This window comes from Callorhinus ursinus, unplaced genomic scaffold (assembly GCF_003265705.2).
Source record: "Callorhinus ursinus isolate GAN/ISIS: 27379988/994484 unplaced genomic scaffold, GSC_fseal_2.0 scaffold71, whole genome shotgun sequence".
Taxonomy (NCBI): domain Eukaryota; kingdom Metazoa; phylum Chordata; class Mammalia; order Carnivora; family Otariidae; genus Callorhinus; species Callorhinus ursinus.
The window spans coordinates 2327546-2348081 of NW_027397133.1; the positions used below are offsets into that span (position 1 = coordinate 2327546).

Genomic DNA, 20536 nt, shown 5'->3' on the forward strand with positions numbered 1-20536 from the left:
ACCATAAAGTGAATATTGTGGGGCGCCTACGTGGCGCAGTTGTTTGAGCATCTGATTCTTGATTTCGGCTCAGGTCGTCATCTTGGGGTCCTGGGATTGAGCCCATGTTGGGGTCTGTTCTCAGAGGAGAGTCTGCTTGAGATTCTCTTCCTCGCCATCTGCCCCTCCCCGACTCACACGCACAAGCATTCTCTCTCTCCAATAAATAAATCTTAAAAAAATAAAAATAGGGCACCTGGGTGGTTCAGTTGGTTAAGGGACTGCCTTCAGTTCAGGTCATGATCCTGGAGTTCTGGGATCGAGCCCCTCATCGGGCTCCCAGCTCAGCAATCCACGTTGACAATCCCCTCTGACCCTCTCCCCTCTCATGCTCTCTCTCACTCTCTCTCAAAAAAATAAACAAAATCTTTAAAAAAACAAAAACAAAAAGCAGGTATCTTGATAAAGTGAGTCAAATGAATTTTTTGGTTTCTCAGTGCATATAAAAGTTATGTTCAGGGGTGCCTGGCTGGCTCGGTGAAGGGTTTGATTCTTGATCTCGGTGTCATGAGTTCAAGCCCAAAGTCAGGCATAGAGATTACTTTAAAAAGCGGGGGGGGGGGGGGAGGGTGGGACGCCTGCCTGGCTCAGTCGTTAAGCGTCTGCCTTTGGCTCAGGTCATGATCCCAGGGTCCTGGGATCGAGTCCCACATCGGGCTCCTTGCTCAGTGGGGAGCTTGCTTCTCCCTCTCCCTCTACTGCTCCCCCTGCTTGTACTCTCTCTCTCTCTCTGGCAAATAAATAAATAAAAATCTTAAAAAAAAATAAAAAGAGGGGGTTATGTTTACACGCTGCTGTAGTCTAAAAACCAGTTACTCACCTAGGGGCATCTGGGTGGCTCAGTTGGTTAAGTGGCTGCCTTCAGCTCAGGTCATGATCCTGGAGTTCTGGGATCGAGCTCCACATTGGGCTCCCTGCTCAGCGGGGAGTCTGCTTCTCCCTCTCCCTCTGCCCCTCTCCCCTGCTCATGCTCAGTCTCTCAAAAAAATAAATAAATAAAATCTTTATATATACAGAAAGTTACTGATCTTAATTAAAAAATGCTTTACTGCTAAAAAATGCTAACCATTGGGGCGCCTGGGTGGCTCAGCCATTAAGCGTCCGCCTTGGGCTCAGGTCATGATCCCAGGGTCCTGGGATGAAGCCCCACATCGGGCTCCCTGCTAGGCAGGAGGCCTTTTTCTCCCTCCCCTACTCCCTCTGCTTGTGTTCCCTCTCTTGCTGTGTCTTTCTCTGTCAAATAAATAAATAAAATCTTTAAAAAAAATGCTAACCATTGAGCTTTTAGTGAGCTGTAATTACTGATCACAGATCACCAACAGAAATATAATAATAACAAAAAAGTTTGAAATATCGCAGGAATTACCAAAATGTGACACAGAGACAGCTAGTGAGCAAATGCTGTTGGAAAATTGGTGCCTATAGACTTGCCTGATGCAGGGTTGCCACAATCCTTCAATTTGTAAAAAAAAAAAAAATTGCACTATCTGCCAAGTGTAATAAAACGAAACCCTATACAAGGTCCCGCTCAAACACTCAAACACTTGTTATATCTCCATGAACCCTGTCCATGTCTTCTTGGAGTCCAGCCAACGTGCTCAGAGGAAGTGAAGTCTGTCCTGCAGGAGGAGAGAGGCCACACGGAGGATGCCTGACTGTACCAACCAAGCTCCGTGCTGAGTGTAGCTGCGTGAGAGACCTCCCAACCACACAGAGTCAAGAACCACCCAGTCAATCCACATAATTGTGAGAAGTCATCAATTCTGTGCTTAGAGCCATTACACTCTGGGGTGGCTTGTTACACAGCATTAGCTAACTAAAACACCTCCCATTAAGGTTACAGGTCCCTGAGAGCAGGAAGCATGTCTGCTTTGCTCATTACCGGGTCTCCACTGTCTAGAATGTTTCCTGGCAGATGGCAGGTGCTCTATACATATTTGTGGGAAGAAGGAGAGAAGGAGGGAGGGAGGGAGGGAGGGAAGGGTTTTCAGAACTGCACCTCCCGGGATGATGTCCATGAGATGTAGGTGAAGCTGGTCACTGCCCACCAGCCTCTGTGTGTATATAAGGTGTGGGTTTTTTTTTGGGGGGGGGATGCTGTATATATCATACACAGTACTTACTACCTCATTCCATGACCAGGGCTGGGGATGCCAGAATGAAGATTTGTTACCTAATAAAGAATTGTCCTGCACCCGCATGACTCTGGAACATTTTGCCAGACCCGTATGTAGGTTAAAAAAAAAAAGTGTTTATGAGTATCTGAGTCCAGGAAGTGTTTTTGCTTATTAACCACAGGGTTAGAGGGGCCCAGGGCCACCTGTGGGAACATGGGTGGGATGCTTGTGGTGACCACACATTGCAGAGCAGAGGGCGAGATGCTGGAGACCCCCCATCTCCCGCCATCCAGAGGCTCTGCATCGAACAGGAGATACTTGGTGTAAACTAAAGGACTATTTCAAACCTGCTTCCAGCCTCCCTGTGAGGGTTCTGGGCAGCCCCCCACCCCCATGAAGGTTACTTGTAGCCTCTGCCATTGAACTGGGAGCCCTCTGGGGTGGAAACCAGGGCCAGGCCACCCCTAAGCTTGTCCCTGGGCACAAAAAGGGACGTTGGTGAATTTCTTTAAAATGTGCTATGGAATTTGAATTCAACAGCTCACACAAAAGTAGACAAACTGGTACAACAAAGCCCCATACACCCATTGCTCAATTTTCAACTTGTTGCCAGTCCGGCTTGTTCTGTCCTTTGCCTTTTCGCTCAATCTGTACACATTTCAGTGTGTTCCTCCTACCGATAAGAATATTTAAAAATGGGGGCGCCTGGGTGGCTCAGTCAGTTAAGCCTCTGCCTTTGGCTCAAGTCATGATCTCAGGGTCCTGGGATCGAGCCCCACATCGGGCTCCCTGCTCAGCGGGGTGTCTGCTTCTCCCTCTCCCTCCGCCTGCCATTGCCCCTGCTTGTGCTCTTTCTCTCTGTCAAATAAATAAATAAAATCCTTAAAAAAAAGATATTTAAAAATGTATAGCAAACACCATGCTGTTACTAGCCCTAAAATTAAATCATCTCTGAATATCATATAATACCCAAATTATTATTTCCCTGATGGTCTCAAAGCTGCCTTTTTTTTTTCTTTCAACCTGCAGCAGCACACCCTTAAGTACAAGTGGAAAACCACGGGTCCCCACCCCAGCGCCCATGCTTACCAGCACCCTTTGCTTTGTGTGCAATAATAGCCAACACTCGTAACATGTGTCCATGTGCCGGGCGTGGTTCATTTTTTATAACAGTTTGGTTGAGACAGAATTCACATACTATAAAATGTAAAGTACACAAATCAGTTAAAGTGTATAATTGGATTCTTTGTAGTGGCCTGCAGATCAGTGGCTTAGAAACCAGTGGCTGCAGAGGTGTGCACTCACCTCTATAATCACTGAAGAACATTGTCACACACCCCCCCCAAAAAAGCAAGCCTGAACCCATAAGCACTCACTAGCCAGGCACCCACCAGTCTGCTTTTTTTCTATCCCTATGGCTCTGCCTTTTCTGGACATCTCATACAGTATGTGGTTCTTTAGCAGGGTCCTGTTTTAATCCTCAGAGAGGGGAAGTCACTTGCCCAGGGTCACACAGCGAGTGAAGGTGGGAGCCTGGCAGCCTCAGCCTGTGCCCAGCGTGTGCACTTAGCCACGGAGCTATGGGTCCTCTCTGAGCCACTGTGCAAACAAAGCGTGTTCCATGTTGGGCTTAGGGAGCGGAGGCATCAGCTGAGCTGAGAAATGAACCTTATGCAGCAAACCCCACCTCCCTGGCTCCTTGTGTTCAAGTCCAAGCTGCCAGAAGGGATGGTACCACCCAGGAGTTCATTTCTGGTTGGGCTCAATGCCTGGTTGTGACCCAAGGCTCCCAGACCCCTGGCTGGGTTGGCTCAATTCAGGTAGAGGTATCCGGTTGACGAGCCTGCATTTCTTCTGGAAAGAGCTCTCTGGCCTCTGAGGGTTTCAGGGGACTTACAAACCATGAGCGGGGATGGGACTGCTGGATCACCTGTGTGGCACGCCCCTATAGCCTCCACGGCCTCCCAGGTTCAACCAGGTCACACCCTGCTTGACTCACACCCAGTGCCTTCCTCTTGCTGGCCCCTGGGTTCCCTAGCTGACCAGGAACACAGCAGCCTGTTCTCTAATCTGCTGATGTGCTAAGTGAGGAGCTTGGCAGGGGCTCATTGCTTGTCCAAGCCATTTACTAGGTAGGCATGAAACTCTATCAGTTCTTCCGGGCTTCTGTAACGACGAAACTGCGAGCCTTAAAACAATAGAAAATTATTCCTTCCCAGTCCGGAGGCTGGAAGCCCATCGTCTCTGCCCGTCATCCCAGAGCGCCAACCCCTCGAGGGTCTGTGTCACCGGCCACGTGGGAGGCGGGGCCCACCCTACCCCACCAGGACCTCATCTTAACTAATTGACCTGCAAAGACGCTATGTCCAAATAAGGGCACACGCTGAGGTCCTGGGCATTAGGCTTTCCACCTATCTTTATGGGGGACACAACTCGGCCCGTAACAGGCACACACGGTGTGTGTGTGTGGAATACACAGCTATGTGGCTCCCGTCCTGGGCTTCTTTCTGTCCCCTGCCGGGAGTTCAGGGCAGAGCTCAGTAAATATTTGTGACTGATTTTGTGCGATTTATGGTTGACAGCTGGCCAATTTCTGCTTCGGCCTTCATGATCACTTCCTCTTCCAAACAAGGCCCTTCAAACACCAGGAGCAGAGCTGGGTCCCCTTTGCCTTGAGATTAAACAGAACGCAATATGGTTTTAGTGAGCTACTCCACCCAGCTCCAGGATGCCAGCGGCGCCTGCTCTGTGCACCTGCAGGGCCGCTTCCTGGTCGGGACCTCCCCGGGAGAGTGGCTGGGAGGATGGGTCTTCTCGATCTTTCTTGCCCCATGCCCTGCGCACGACCTAATCACTTCCCGAAGGTCCCACCTCCAGCTGCCAGCACACTGGGGAGTTCAAGGCCCAACACATGAATTTTGGAGGGATGCGAACGCTCGGTCCACGGCGGATGCCATCGGCCAGAGCAGGGCGGAGAAGGTATGAGGGGAGACTTGGAGCGGCCGTGGGGAGGGGGGGCACGGGAGTATTTTATTGAAATGTGAGATCCAGTGGCCATTCCCTTCTGTACTTTGATACTGTTGTAATTGGTAGAGGGCCAGAGGTCACACGTCAGGTTCTTCAGAACAGGGAAGGAACCTAGGAAAAGATCTTGAATCAGGTAAATCACCCTGTGGAGGAGGGACTTGGCCTTGAGAGGAGGAAGGAAAAACAGAAGGGAAGTTAGGCCAGCCTGATTCTAGGGCAGAGGGCTGGGAGTCGCTTGTGTCCCCACAAAAGTGCCTATGTGGAGGTCCTAACCCCCAGCACCCCAGAATATGACCTTATTTGGAGACAGGATCTTTAGGGATGCAATTATAGTAAAATGAGGGCGTTAAGTGGGGGCCAATCTTTGATGACTGGTGTCCTAACAGGAGGAGGAAGCTGGGGGAGACAAATTTCTTCCCGAAGGGGGCCCGGGAACTAAGCCCCCAACCCCCACCCTACCCCAGCCCCAGGAGAGCCTTCAGAGGGACCAGGACACCATCTGACAGCAACCTCACCGGACAAGGCAAGCAGAACCATCCAGCTACACCCCGCCCAAATCCCTGACCCACACAAACTATACAAGCTGATATATGACTGTACTAAATTTTGGAGTACTTTGGGGATAGCTCACACAGAACCTCCCTCCCGCCTCCCCTCCCCTTCCTTCCAGACCCTTCTGGTGCTTTCTCCAGCATCCCCCCTACCCTCAGGCCCAGACCTTGCTGATTCCATTGGGACTTCAGGAAGTAAAATGGGGTCAAAATGGCTCTGGGGAGATACAATATTACTGATAAGTGGAAACAAAGGTGCTCTACCTCAGAAGCATGCCCGGAAATGGGCATTCAGATAAGTCAGACACTTAGAGCGTGGGGCGCCTGGGTGGCTCAGTCGGTTAAGCGTCTGCCTTCGGCTCGGGTCATGATCCCCGGGTCCTGGGATTGAGCCCCGCATCGGGCTCCTTGCTCAGTGGGGAGCCTGCTTCTCCCTCGCTCTCTGCCTGCCGCTCTCCCTGCTTGTGCTCTCTCACTCTGACAAATAAAGTCTTTAAAAACAAAAAAAGGTTTTTTTAATATCCAAAAAGGAGTACTACACCAATAAAACATACTGGTATCTCCATAGTTCCAAATGCACTGAACACAGGATAACCCATATTGTGATACCCTGTTCCAACTCTTGTCCACATGGGGGTTTCTCAGAGTGGCTCTGGGTCCTGGGGGGCATAGGCAGTGCCAAAGGGTGAGGCCATCCGTCTGCAGGTGGCTGCTGACATGGCCGTGCTTCCTGGAGCCCCCTGAGGTCCGCCCGCCTCTTCTAGAACGTTGGACTCTGGGCATCTTTGCTGCTGCCGGCCGAGTGGTGTGGAGTCCTGCCTGAGTCCTGCCCCCCCCCCACGCCCACCCCCATTTACAGGCACCTCACCTCCCCACTGAGGGTACCTCCCCGAGATTCATCCTCTCAAATCCCGGGTTCCCTCCCTTTCATGATGAGGCCCATGAAACCCAAAGCCTGATATTTGGCTCTCCTTGACTTGAGGACAGGAACGGCTTCACCGAACCCTCCCAGGAGGCAAGGGCAAAACACTTGGACCCACGCTCCTGAAGCTACAGACAAAGAGAAGGCAAAATATACGTTTCCATCTTAAAGTAGCCCCAAAGTTCAGGATACGCCACCCACGTGCCTGTTCGGGTTCAGGTTCGGGTTCCCAAGACACTAAATAAACTTGCTGCAGGAGCTGCGGAGGTAAGTTCTGTATTAGGTCCACTTTGCAGTTGGCATGCTAAGGCCCAGAGAGGTTAAGTCACTTGTCTGAGGTGGCCCAGCTGGGAAGCATCGTGACCTGGAGGCAAACACAGGTGCTGCAGCTCCGGGGCACAGCCTGTTGGCCCCAGGGCGAGGGAGGGACACGCCACACACCGGGCTAGGGGCCAGTCTCTCTGGCCTGCCCAAGGTCAGCAGCGATGCCCACCCACTCGGGCAGGAAGGCCGCCTGGGGCTTGAAGATCCAGTGGAAGGGGGAGCCGGGGAGGGTGAAATTGGCCAGGTAGACGGTGTCCCCCCCAGCCAGGTAGGCGGCCCAGATCCCGAACGTCCCGATGGTCATGATGGTGTGGTTACACTGCGTGAGCAGCGCAAAGTCCCTGGCGGGGGAGCCCTGAAGGCCATTGCCCGCGAACACCACGTCCCCCCGGGAGGCGTTGATGTTCTGCCGACACCAGGCCATGTCGTCGCTGGTGATCACGAAGACTGGGGAGCGGTAGCGGGCCCGGAACCAGTCCAGGGCCCGGCGCAGGTAGCCCGGGTCGGCGACCACGCCCTTCCACACCCGCGGCATGACGCGCACGTAGTCCCCCCGGCGCACGTGGACCCCCACGAAGGTCGCCCGCCGGGCCCACTTGGCCTGCAGGTCCCGCAGAAACTTCTGGGCGCCCTCCCGCACGTGGTCGTGCAAGGTGAACTCCTGCAGGATCTCGTCTCGCAGGTGGTGGTAGAAGGTCCAGGAGCAGGGGTAGCCGGTGAGGCGCACGTACTCCCCCGGGATGCGGCGGTAGCGCTCCTCCATCCAGTCGTTCAGGTGGTAGTTCCGCCACGGGATCCTGCTGGCCGTGGTGCCGTGCAGGACTGGGAGGCTGATTCGGAAGATGGGGGCCAGCGTGCTGTGCATCGCGGCCGGGATGAAGGCCGGCCGCCCGTTCATCTTGGCCAGGGCGTACAGGGTGGCGTACTCCCCCATCTGGTTCCCCAGGCGGCCTTTGGCGTTGATGGTGAACATGCCCCCCATGGGCAGGTGTCTGGGGAGGAGGACCACGCGGCCTGAGTAGGCCCAGGGGGTGGGCACCAGGGCCAGGCGGTGATGGGAGTGGAAGATGGTGGACACCATCAAGAGGATGAAGAGGAAGTAGATGGTGGAAAAGGAAGGGCAAGTGGTCCGGAATCCCATGATGGCTGGGGGGGAGGAGAGAGGACACAGTCAGGAGCGACGGCTAGGGGCACCCGAGTCTTGTTCACCCCCAAATCATCCGTTCCTGCACTCAACTCCTCCAAGCAAGGCTAGGGGTGTCCAACGCGTCCTGACCCACTCTCTGCTCTCCCTTCTACCTGCGGTTTCCCTGCGGCTGCAGCTCAGGAGTCTCGTGGGCAGAAGGAAGCGCTGGGTGGCAGGACCCCCACTCCTCACACTCTGCCTTCTGTCCCACCCCCCGTCCAGGTGTCCCATCTCTCCTTCTGCCAGCCCCCTTAAATGGCAGGGTTCCCTGGACCTTGCCTCAGCTCTCCTCCTCCTCCAATATTCCAGGGCTCCTCCCTTTAGTAATCTGACCCTTTGGGAAATCTGAACACTCCTGGGCCCTCCTCAAATGTCTCTTGTTCAATGTGGGTACCCAGCGAGGTCGGCTGGCTCTTCCACAGGAGGGCTAAGTAGGACATCATCCTCCCTCCACTGGAGGGGGGGGGGTATAAGAAATGCCCTGCCCGCTGCTTTAGTTGCCAAAGAATGAGCCCCTCTTCTCCCTGGGCTGGTGACAGCTCTGTCCCAATCCTTACCACACTGCCGGTTCAGCTCAGGTCCTGCCTGGGGCCAGCTTGCGGGGCCGGCCAGGTCCCAAAGCCAGAGCAGGTGAGCTGAGCAGGGACTGGAGCCTGGACTACTGGGGACGACGCAGCCACTCGGGACAAAGGTACCCACCGCGCAGGGCCACCCCCATGGTGTGTGACCCGTGCGGTTGCCCACGGACCGCACTCTTAAGGACCTACGCTTCACTCAGCTGGCTCAGTCAGTAGAGCAGGCGGCTCTTCATCTCGGGGTTGTGAGTTTGAGCTGCATGTTGGGGGCAGAGTTTACTTTTAAAAACTAAAGGGGGGGGGCTGCACTTGATTTAATGCTCTGCTCTCACCGGCTAGAAATGATCAATACATCCGAATAAGGCACACCATGTTTTCATCTCGGGCTCTGCGAATCCGGCAGCCTGTCCTGAGGCCACCCTCTGTCCTTGAGTCTCAAGAGCTCCCTCTCCTGGCTTTTTGTCAGGAAAGTCTCAGAAAAATAGCGCATCAGGGCTGTGGCACTGGCCCCAGCACTTACTCGCCCCATCCGCGATTCCTTACCGGCCACCTTCCTAAAGAGTGGCGGCCAACCCCCATCTGAATTGAACTCGTTTGGGGACAAAATGTGGCCTGAATTGGCCTGCGGCTACTTGGAGACTTGACTTAATGTGATGCCCGTGTGTTCTGCTGGAGAAAAGATAATGTTCAATTATGGGATGCTGCCCAGACCCCGCACCCCGCCATGGGGCGGGCACACGTTCTGAACCACGTCTGGTCCAAAGAGGTTCAGGAGTGAGACTGTGGGCCTGTCTTCACTCATTTAGGCCTCATGCTCTCCTGTGAGGAAGGTGCATTGTTAGGCACATTTAACAGATGAGGCTGCTAAGGCCCAGAGAGGTTAAGAAACCTGCCTTAGGTCACACAGCTAGGAAAGAGGGAGCGTGTGGAGTTGAACCCCGGGCACTGTGGCTCAGCAATCTGTGCTCTCCATTGCTGTAATGGATTTTTCGAGGCTTCCTAAGGCAGAGCACTCAGATGCATACTCTCCGTCCAGTTATACGTGAGTACGACTTGCCCTGCCACGTGGGGCCTCTGTTATTTCTGGGCCACCGAGGTAGGGATGAAAGATCTCTGGAAGCCCAGAGCTGTGGGTCCCACCCTGCTGAGCCACCACAGAGCTGTGCCCCAGGGAGGTCCTGCCTCCCCTCTGGGGCACTGTGAGGGTGAAGGTGCCCAGTAATTGAGGAACTCCTCCAAAAAAAAAAAAAAAAAGTCTCCATCCCAACTTGGAGAATTCTTTCCTCTCAGCTCTGGCTGCTTCTGCCCTTCCCCCAACAACCCCCCGCCCCAAAGGCACCTTCAAGGGGTGCTAATCGCCTCAAGCAGCTCAGGCTGTGAAAAACAAAAGGGAGGAAGAAAGCTTTCCTCCAGGTCACATTAGCTTAAGAAACTTCTTGTCCCGGGGAGGAAAGGAAAATAAAGCAAGACCTAAACCTTCTCGAATTTTCTCTGGCCATTCCCTCTGCCCTGGTCGCTCCTGCCTTGATGATGCCCGAGTGGCTTGCCCTCACCACTTTCAGGTCTCAGACCAAATGTCCCCTCTAGACCCCCGCCCCTGCCCCCACTTCCCTGCTTGCTTTTGCTCTGAAGCCCCTCTCGCCTTCTGGCTCTTCTCTGGAACAGAATTACTTATTACTTTTCTGTAGCGATCTCTCCTCTAGATTGTAAACCTGACAAGGGTGTGGAGGCAGGGGGATCGTGGACGAGTTTACCCTGTCGCTCACACCGCCTGTCCCCGGAACCAGTATGCCCCCTCGGATTTGGGGGTGTCTCCGCTCCTAACCCCTTTCTCTTGCAGCCAACTCCTCCCCACAGCCTAATTTCAAATGCGATGTCCCTGTCCTGACTCTGGCCCAGGCTCGCCCCTCCACGGTGGCGCAGGGGGGTCCCCTGGAACCAGAATCACAGACTGTCCTGGCTGCGGCCTCCCGACCCCCAGGACAGGCTCCCACCAGCGGCGGGGGGGGGGAGCCATATCCCCGTCAGGTCCATGCAGCCCCACAATAAGCGCACGCAAAGCCCTGGGCTCCCGAGACCCTTGCTCTCCTCAGCGGGAAGGGGTAAAAGCGTTATTTTTCTAGTCAAAACCAGTGGGTTCATAATGGTTGACAGGCACATTGGCATGAAAATTTTGTCTCTGAAGTGTTGAGGCCTCGCAGGAAACTGGCCATGGGGACGCTGGCTTTGAGCTCTGTCCCTGTCCCCCTCGGGGTCCCTGCTCTCTCCCTCCAACGTGGGACAAGGCAGGCCCAGGGATTCTGCCTCTTCACTTCCTTCCCACCGTCTTAGAAAGCGGCCCGATTCTTTGGGGTTCCTGGTGGCCGCCCAGATCCTTCCAAAAGGCAAGTGACTCACCTTAATGCTCAGTTTACCCACAGCTGACAGAAGGGTCCAGAAGGGAGGAGATGCTGGCTGGGGGTCCCACCGCCTGGCAGGTCAGCCCCTTCCCTTCCCGATGGACCGCACCACCACGTGGTGGGCTGAGCCCGGCCGGCCTAACGCCTGCCTGCCTGCCTGCCTGTGGGGAGTCGGTGGGGCAGGGGTCTGAGTGTCAGTGCAGCGGGGACCCCAGACCCAGGAAGCCCATGGGGCCGCTGTCCCATCCTACCTGCCTTGAGCCTCCTGGGCCAGCATGCTCGGGGCTGCCCGGTTTCGGGCCCCCCTGGGGCGACATCCCTCACGTCCCACACAGTCCTGGGTGGCGTGGCTGGCTGGGGTCCCTGCGGGGAGAGCGTGGCTGTGGTTGGTGAGGGGACTGGGGCGGGGGTGGGGGTGGGGGGGAGCGGTGGTGGTGTTGGATTCTGCGGGCTCTGCTCTGAGCTCCCGCCCAGAACCCCCACTAGCCTGGGGCCTGACAACAGCCACTCAGCACTCACTTCTGAGAGCCCACGCCGCCGCCGCCAAGCTCCTGCGGGAGGGAAGAACACGTGAGGAGCTAACTGCAGGGGACACGCTCTTCTTGGGTGCAGGTTTGGCCAACATTAGGGGCAAAGGGTGGGGTGTGTGCAAAAAAGCCGGGGAAGAGGAGCCTGGGTCCCAGATGGACCCCCTCAGGGCCCAGGCATGGGGGCCTAACGATGGGTCTGGTGGGAGCTAGACTCTGCTCCTTAAAGGGGGGTGGGACTGGGCCCTGGCTCTCAGAGGGGTAGGGGCTAAGGGCTGGACATCTGGGTTCCCAGATGGGCAGGGGCCGGCTTCTGGACCCTCCAGGAACACCGGGGGACTCGCGGCCTGGCTGTCCAAGGTGCTAAGGGCCAGAAGATGGTACCCCGTGAACCACCCAGGCAAGAAAGGAGAGGTAGGAGATGGGGGCTCGGTCCTTAACGAGGCCGGCGCGAAGGGACAAAGCAAATGCCAGGGGCCGCAAGTGCACAAAATGGCGCTAGGCTCACTGGGAGGGGCGGAGGGTGATGCCCGAAATCCGGGGCCCGGGGAGGTTGTCTCTGCTCGTGGCAACCGCAGTGGGGACACTGCAGGCTGTGAAATCAGGCTGGGGGTGTTTGTGACCCCAGCTGCACCCCCAGATGCCTCACAGACTCCCAGCCAGGAGCAAGCCAGGCGCATGGACAGTGGGGCCCAGACAAGGCTCCAAGGCCCCCAAACCTGAGGAAGTTCCTCATTAGGGGCTGCCGGCCCTGGAAGGGGAAGATGGGGGGAGGAGGACTTTCAGCACTAAGTCCTTCCTAGCCTCTGCCATCCCGGGGGTCTGGACTTCAGGCCCCCCTCGCACGTCCTGGCATCTGGCCCTGCCCTGCCTCTCTTTCTGCCCCCACCCTCGCCGGCACCTGCCACCCCCCACATCTGCTCCCCTTTCTAATCTGGGGACCTTAGGGTGGGTAGAGAATGTGGGGGTTCCGCTCTCCCGACCCTGAGGCCTCGGATGGCAGGCGGGAGTGGGGAGGGCTGAGATTATCAGGAAGTCCTCCGAAATTTAAGGACAGGGTCCTCCCACCCTGAATTCTCAGGGGGACTCAGGCATCTGCTTTCCTAGCCCCCCTCTCCAGCTCCAGAGTGACCCAGGCTTCTAGTCCCCGCATGACCCCCTCCGGTTCCTTAGCACAGTTCTCTGGGCTTTGCACCCGGGCGGGAAAGGGTTAAGGCTGGGTGGAGGCTGGGGCTGGGTGGCAGCGGAGGGGGCTGCTGGGTTGTTTGGCGCTAATCCCCCTCCGTGCCCTGGGTGTGGAGAACAAGGTTAGGGCCCCACGTGGGAAAGGGCCTCTGCTCTGATCCTCGTGGGCCAGGGGCCGGGCCTCCCGCTTCTGATGCCCCGCAAGCCCCTCCCCTGCTTCCCCTCCCCGCCTCCCCACCGGCCAGGCTGGCGAGGCCCTCTGTTCTCCTCTTGCTCCCTGGGGGTGTCTCTGAGCCCCCAGGTCTGTCTTGCCTGCCTGTCTGTCTGTCCTGGCCCCAGGCTCCCTGGGACTCCATTCCCGCCCCACCCCCAACTCCCTGTGGCTCTGGGTGTCCAGCCGCGATCTGTCTGGGCCTTCCGGCCTCCCCTTAGGTTCGGTCCTCTCTCCTCACGGTTCCTTCTCTGCACCTGGCCCTTCCCTTCCGACTTGGGCCGCCTCCTCTCTGTCCGTCTCTGCTGTCCGTGCCGCGGTCCCTTTCTCTATTTATTTGTCTCTGCTCTTCTTCATCGGTCTCTAGGTCCCCCTCCCCGCTGTGGTCTGTCTAGGTTTCTCCATCTGTCCCCACCCCTTGCCCTCTCCCCAGGGCCCCCACCCCTCGACACTGACGATAGCTCTGGGGTGTTAAGCTACAGATTAGTTCAGGCAAAATTCTCAATTTTGCTTGCGTTCTTTTCCCTTTGGGTTATGTAAACAGTAATTCTCCCCAGATGGAACTATTTTCCTCGCTTAGAAGCAGCCGGGGAGGGGGGCTTGGGCAGGGCTGGGGGTGGAATGCCGGGGGTTCCTCAGAGAGCCTGGGGGCGGGGAGCGGGGTGGAGGCTGACCCATGAGGGCAGCCTGAGGCCCTCAGCCTGATCACTCCTCTCCTCTCCAGGTACTTGCTCTGCTAGGACCATGCCCGTGACCTTTGCCCTCTTGCTCCTCCTGAGCCAGGCCACCACCGCAGACCCATGTTACCATCCAGGTGGCCGCCCCCGCTTCTGCCTCCCACCAGTGACCCGGCTGGCTGGCATAGCGGCCTCCTGTCCCCAGGCCTGTGCCCTCTCCCTGGGGGCAGACCTTAGCCCCCGGGCCACCTGCAATGGCAGTCTAACCCTGGCCCTGGGTGGCCCCTTCCTCCTGACGTCTGTCAGCCTGCGCTTCTGCACCCCAGGATCCCCAGCCCTGGTCCTGTCTGCCGCCTGGGCCACCGGAGGTCCCTGGAGATCGCTGTGGCGCAGACCCGCCTGGCCTGGGGCCTTGGGGGGCCCCGAGAAGGTGACCTTCCGAGCCCCACCGGGCCCTAAATCCAGCGTGGTGGTCAGTCACCTCCGCATGGAGTTCGGGGGCCGGGCAGGGCTGGCAGCGGCTGGAGTGAGGGGCCGCTGCCAATGCCACGGCCACGCAGCCCGCTGTGCCGCCCGCGCCCGGCCCCCCCGCTGTCGCTGCCGCCACCACACCACCGGCCCTGGGTGCGAGAGCTGCCGCCCATCCCATCGAGACTGGCCCTGGCGGCCTGCCACGCCCTGGCACCCCCACCCTTGCCTGCGTGAGTCCTGGGCCCCCCCCTCCCGCTCTCACCCACCCCTAGCCCGGCCCCCCGCCCGACTCTCCAGCAGATTGGTCCCTGGTCCCCACAGGCACTGTGCTCTCTCCCTCCCTAGGGCGCCTTGCTCCTCGCTTCACCCCCACTGCTCCTGAGCTGGTTCCTCTCTTCCCCTCCCCCACAGCCTCCCACCTGTGCTCCACCTGCCTGCCCCAGTCCCTGCCGCCTCCCCCCACACACCCAGTGTCTGCCCCACACGCCATCAGATGCTGCTGCGAATAACATTTCCTGCATGAGCGTGGGAAGCAAGGCAGCAGGACCTCCCAACGCATCAGACCCACCACACGGGGGATGTATTTACTCATTAAGTACCTACGTACCGATCACCTATGTACCAGGCGGGTTTTATCATCAGGTCCGTTTCATAGACGAGGAGATGAGCCTAGAGGTGAGAAGTCCCTTGCACAAGGACACACAGCTAGTGAGTGGCAGGGTCCGAATCTGAGCTCAGGGAGTCCAGTGGGGGGGGGGGTCTTGGCTTGTCCCTGCCAAACTCCTGTCAGGGGCCGTCACACTAGGTACTCTAGGGTGACAGATAGGCACACAGGCTCGGCAGCGAGCCAGCCAGCCAGCCAGCCTGGGCTCAAATCCCAGCTCCTCTGCTTCCCAGCTGTGTGACCACAGGCAAGTGACTTGACCTCTCTGTGCCTCCACCTCCTCGCCTGTAAAGTGGGGACAGTAACAGCATTTCTTTCACAGGCTGTAGTGAACATCCAGTGGGTCGATATGCATCCTTAGAATAAAGCTTAGTGTGGTACCTGGCACCGAAGAAGAGCTTGCTTCGCATCTACCAATGTTACCATTCCCCAGATGAAGAAGGGGGGGGCCCCCTCGAGGGGATGCACCACTTGCCTTAAGGCTCAACGCCAGCAAGGGGCGGTGCTGGGACTGGACTCAGGAGGCAGACCTTCCTAGATAATGGGCGATCCACGGGGCCATGCAGCTAGACCAGCGCTCCCCAGGCCCAGTCCACACCCTCTCCCCTCCCCCGTGTTTCCAGACCTGGAGCTTCCAGAGCCCGGGCCCTTCTCCATTGCTCCAGCAGCCCCTCCTCAGAGACAGCCCTCCTTCCACGCCAGCCTGCAGGCCTGGCTAGAGGGTCTGAGTGTGGTACCAGGCCCTGGGAAGTACCTCTATTCTACCAACAGATAGACACACACACACACCCCCCCCTCCTCTCTCTCCACCCTCCAGTTCTTTACCCACTCCCTCCTCTCTTCCTTTCTGCCCTGCCCCGTGGAGGAACTTACAGCCCGCCCCACCACCCTTGGCTCCCCACTCTGTCCTCATCCCCCCTGGGGTCTTCCTAGACCCTCCACCCCCACCACCTCTGGTCCATTCCCACCAGCCAGACCCGAGGCCCCTGCAGGATGCGGACGGGGAGGAGGGGAGACTCACATTGCCTCGGGGTGGGATTTGGTTCATCCTGGGCCTGGACGCCGCCTGGGAGCTGGGAAGGTCGTCCCTCTGAGGATCACCACATTGCCCCAAGCTGAGCATGGCACTGGCCTCTGAACCTGGGTAAGAAGCCGACGATGTTGTGATAAAGCAGGGTCTCGGACAGCGTGGGACCGCGTCCTGTGGCAGAGCTGCCGGCTTTATAGGCACGGTGCTCTGAACCCCTTTCCGCCACCTGAGTCTTCCAGACGGAAGTGAGGTGAAGTGATCACCCTCAGGTCAGAAAGAATCCAAAGCCTGATTCTTCCCACCAATAACCTGAAGAGTACTGCTACCTCTTAAGGCCCCTGACAACCCTGGGAGAGAGGGGCTGAGATCCCCACTGCACAGGAGGAAACCAAGGTTTAGGGAGGCGAGTCGTTCTTCCAAGAACACACAGCTGCTTCGGCGTCCTGACTTCCCACTGCTGCCCCTCTGTGTTCTCGGCACCTGCCAGCCGAGGCCTCCCGAACCCCTCGGGAGTCAGAAACTCCTTAAACCTCTCCCAAGAATGGTCCATGAACCCCCTCCCGCGGCATCTCACTCAGAAACGCTGGCTAGAAACACAGATCCCTGGGCCCAGCAGAAGGCCTGGGGGTGGGCCCTGGAAGCTGTGTGGTTTCTTCTTTAACGTTTCTCAGTAACTGAGAAGTAGTTAAGGTTCAGGAGCCACAGCCTCACCGATCAGCGCTCTGCAGGAACACACGCGTGCATGTAAACCGCCCAGGATCCTCACGCCAGTCGTGGGCCACGCTGCAGCCTGGTTGCCAAGAGCACAGACTCTGAAGCCAGAAGCCCTGGGTGCTGAGCCTACCTGGGACTGCCCCTGGGCTGTGTTACTTTGGGCAAATGACTTGGCCTCTCTGCGCCCCCGTTTTCGCATTGGCAAGATGCAAGCCTCACGGAGCCGCTCTGAGAACGAAGCACACTGAGCCCCAAATGCCTGCTCTGTGTCACGGGCCCTGGGTCGAGCCCTTTATATCCTTTTGGTTTCCTTTCAACCTCACGGAGTGGACACTGTGACTGCCATCTTACAGAGGAGGAGACCGAGCTACAGAAAGAAGTCACTTGCCCAAGGAGCACAGTGGGGAGTGGACATGTGGGGGCAGGGTTGACCCCACAGCCTGCGCCTCTGGAGTGGCCACTCCTCCCTGAGCCCCCAGTTTCACACAGACGTTCAGGTCCATCAGGCCCCTCAGGCTCGCCCACTCCAGTCCGGTGCACCCACCTTAAAGATGAGAATGAGCAGGGTCTGGGACCTCTGGGGGGGGGGCAGTGGGGGGGAAAGCTGGGGACCGGGAAGGGAAGGCGGGAGCCTGATGCGCCTGCCCCGTCCTGTCTCTAGCCTGCTCCTGCAACCAGCACGCCCGACGCTGCAGGTTCAACTCGGAGCTCTTCCGGCTGTCCGGCGGCCGGAGCGGGGGTGTCTGTGAGCGGTGCCGCCACCACACGGCCGGGCGACACTGTCACTACTGCCAGCCGGGGTTCTGGAGGGACCCCAGCCAGCCTGTCACCAGCCGCAAGGCCTGCAGGGGTGAGTGTGGCCCGAAGCCTGGCCCAGAGGGAAAGGATGCAGGGCCCGACTCCTGGGGCTGGCGGGCGGGGGGGCGGGGACTGGGAAGGAACCTCTGGGGCCCTGACACCCCAGGTCCCCAGCTCCTCTCCTCATGTAGCCTGCCAGTGTCACCCGATCGGGGCCACGGGGGGCGTCTGCAACCAAACCAGTGGGCAGTGCCCCTGCAAGTTAGGGGTCACCGGCCTCACGTGCAACCGCTGTGGTCCCGGCTACCAGCAGAGCCGCTCTCCCCAGATGCCCTGCCAGCGTGAGTGACAAGGGGCGGGGCTGCAAGTCCTAAGTGGGGTGGGAAGGGGACATCCCAGCTCTCCAGTGGGCAAGGATGCTGACGGCCGGGTCCCTGGGAGATGGGAGCTAGAGGCTGGAGGTCCGACTCTGGGCCTCTGGGGGAGGTGGGGACTCAAATTCCAGTCTCCTTGGTCTTGGGAAGGAGGAGGCTAGGAGCCTGGACTCCTGAGTCTGAGGGAGGAGGGGGCTGGGGGGGGGTCTACATTCCTGGATCTGAAGGAAGAAGGGACTAGGGACCAACTCCAGGTCCTGGGAGGAGGAGGGCAAAGGGCGCTCGCACTCTTGGGCCATAAGGGAATAGACATGGGGTCTGGATGCCTGGATTCCTGTTGGGGTGGCGGCTGCGGGGGAGGGGGCACTAAGGTGAAAGTTTTCCTTTGGTCTCTCTCAGGAATTCCAGAGGCAACAACCCCCCTTGCTACTACCCCTGGTGCTTACAGCTCTGGTAAGACAGGCTGGTGTGGAGAATACTGACAGCAAGAGGGATCAGGGATGGGTTGCTTGGGTCCCCAAGTGGGGATCCAGGGGTGGCCCAATGAGCCAAGTCCCAAGGGGTGGGGTACCCCAGTTGTCCATCATAATGGAATGGGGGGATGGGCAGGGTCGGACGCTGTGGTCCAGGCCTCCAGAACCCATTGCAGACGACCTAACCCTCCCCAGACCCTCAATGTCAAAACTACTGCAATGTCTCGGACACCAGGGTACACATGAGCCTTCGGAGGTACTGCCAGCAGGACTACGGTGAGTGCTGGGGAGAAAAATGGCCGGCAGCTACTCAGGGGTTCTGATGACTTGCTCAGCCCTTCTCCACCTTCAGCTCTCTCATCTTAAATGGGAAGGGGCACTCTAAAGGACCCTTCCTGATCTAGGACCTAATGGGACAGAACACAAAGGGGGGCAGGGGCAGTGGAGTGGGGGTGTTCCCTATCTTCCTATGTCTCCTCTTTCCCCATGTTCTTGGCCTCCTTCAGCCGGACATCTTTGAGGGAGAAAGGGGACCTCCTGGGGTTGGAAGGACAAAGGGGTGCTGGTTGAATGGAGGGTCCTGCCTATCTTAGACACTTTCCGCCTCCCATCAGGGTCCCAAATCCTGAACCGTAGCCCCACTCCCCCAGAGGCTCGCCCCCAAAGTCCCCTAATTCATCAGGTCACACCAGTCCACACCAGCCCCATGACCTCAGGGCCTATGCCCTCAGGTACCTCAGATCTCTTAGATACTCCGGAGTGCAGCCCAGCCCTTGAATCCAGACCAGCCTGTGACTTCCCTCAATGGCATAAGACCCCAGGCCTCTCCTCTCTGAGAATCATCATCTGGCCACTGGTCTAGGACTTGGAAGATGGAATCTTCTCCTCCTGCCTCCCACAGGGATCTTCTGCCCCCTAGACTTAGCTTGTAAGCCAGAGTCCTGCCCCCAACACGTCTCACCTCAGCCCTTCAGAGAGCACATGTTTTTGAATCACCACCAGTATGACCTCAACCCTCAGGTTCTAGGTTCTGACCTCCTTCTGGCCCCCAGATTTGTCCCAGAGCCCCTCCCTGAGCAATACCCTTTTCCAGGGGCTCTGCTTCTGACATCTTTTGACTCTGCCACATTCAAGACCCTGGACCTGCCTCGTCTGCCTTGTTCCCAGCCACACACACTGTAGAGTCCCCCTAGTCAACCCTCCCCACACTTTAGGTCATTCTGGCATCTGCTGTTCCCAGTATAAACCCCAACCAAAGTGTCCCACAAGGCGTGTGCCATGTTCCCAGGCTCCTCTCTCTGTTTGGCCTCCCCCCCACAGGAGGAGCCCTCCATCGCCCCACCCTTCCTAATCACAATCCTGGCACCCCACCTCACACTCCACAAGCCCTGCCCTCCTCGACTCGACCAAGTCTCCTCCAGAAGGCTCCAGCATTCACGACACAGGGCCAGACCCCCAGCCCTCTCACCCTCAAACGTTTAAGGTCTCTCTCCTTCCTGAAGGGTATCCTGGGAGCCCACCCCCGGGTCTTGCCCCCCCCCCCCCCCCCCCCCGGGACTGACCCCGCGTGACCCCAGAGGCTCCCGCAGCCCGGGCCTGACGGCAACGCTCCCCGCAGTTCTCCGCGCGCAGGTGCTGGCGTCGCAGGCGGCGGGCCCGGCGTGGCAGCGGCTGGCTGTGCGCGTGCTGGCCGTGTACAAGCAGCGGGCGCGGCCGGTGCACCGCGGCGGCCAGGACGCCTGGGTGCCCCGCGCCGACCTGGCCTGCGGCTGCTTGCGCCTGCAGCCCGACACCGACTACCTGCTGCTGGGCAGCGCGGCCGGCCGCCCCGACCCCGCGCGCCTAGTCCTCGACCGCCACGGCCTCGCGCTGCCCTGGAGGCCACGCTGGGCCCGGCCTCTGCGGCGGCTGCAGCTGGAGGAGCGCGCCGGGGGCTGCCGCGGCCTGCAGCCCCCCACCCCAAATCCAGGGCCGGAGCACCAGGGCCGCAGCTGGGCGCCTCCACTGCCGACGGAGGAACTTGGAAGCGACCGTGAGGTGAGCCTTCCACTTCGACGGCGCGTCCCTTAGCGAGCCAATCAGACGCCGTGGAGCCCCTGACGTCACTGGCACGCGCCGGCACCGTGCAGGCCGAGGGACAACCCCCTCGTCCCCCCAAGGCGGCACAACGCCAGCAAGACTTTTGGTGTCGGGCAGGGACTTTTGGCCTGTGATCTGGGCGGCTAGTACCCTAATAAAGTCTTAAATCTTGGGGGGAATTTCGGCTACAGCA

General features: G+C 58.3%; 2 protein-coding genes across 13 annotated transcripts in view; one reads left to right on the forward strand and one right to left on the reverse strand.

Moving 5' to 3' along the window:
* Positions 1-3311: 3311 nt before the first annotated feature.
* The window catches only part of LOC112807131 (galactoside 2-alpha-L-fucosyltransferase SEC1-like), a 31619-nt gene continuing 14394 nt past the window's right edge, over positions 3312-20536 (reverse strand). For 7 of the 12 annotated variants that reach the window (XM_073886642.1, XM_073886641.1, XM_073886643.1 and 4 more), the window contains 4 exons: positions 15897-16015; positions 11392-11503; positions 5999-8126; positions 3312-4827 (listed from right to left, as the gene is read on the reverse strand). In XM_073886642.1, the coding sequence (XP_073742743.1) occupies positions 7102-8126; positions 11392-11503; positions 15897-15998 (1239 nt within the window). In that variant the 5' untranslated portion in view covers positions 15999-16015 and the 3' untranslated portion in view covers positions 3312-4827; positions 5999-7101. Of the gene's footprint in view, positions 4828-5998; positions 8127-9073; positions 9147-11138; positions 11230-11391; positions 11504-15896; positions 16016-18237; positions 18298-20536 lie in introns of those variants that run through there. The other 5 variants (XM_025849809.2, XM_073886648.1, XM_073886649.1 and 2 more) reach the window with 5 other exon arrangements.
* NTN5 (netrin 5) lies at positions 13808-20508 on the forward strand. The gene is made up of 6 exons (XM_073886639.1): positions 13808-14441; positions 17281-17469; positions 17609-17758; positions 18191-18244; positions 18460-18540; positions 19883-20508. The coding sequence occupies exons 1-6, from the start codon at positions 13808-13810 to the stop codon at positions 20332-20334; spliced, it is 1560 nt and encodes a 519-aa protein (XP_073742740.1). The 3' UTR covers positions 20335-20508.

Coding starts and splice junctions, on each gene's coding strand:
- NTN5 (XM_073886639.1), top strand. CDS start 13,808: ATGCCCGTGACCTTTGCCCTCTTGCTCCTCCTGAGCCAGGCCACCACC. Junction 17,470..17,608: donor CAGCCGCAAGGCCTGCAGGG/GTGAGTGTGGCC, acceptor CTCCTCATGTAG/CCTGCCAGTGTCACCCGATC. Junction 18,541..19,882: donor GTACTGCCAGCAGGACTACG/GTGAGTGCTGGG, acceptor CGCTCCCCGCAG/TTCTCCGCGCGCAGGTGCTG.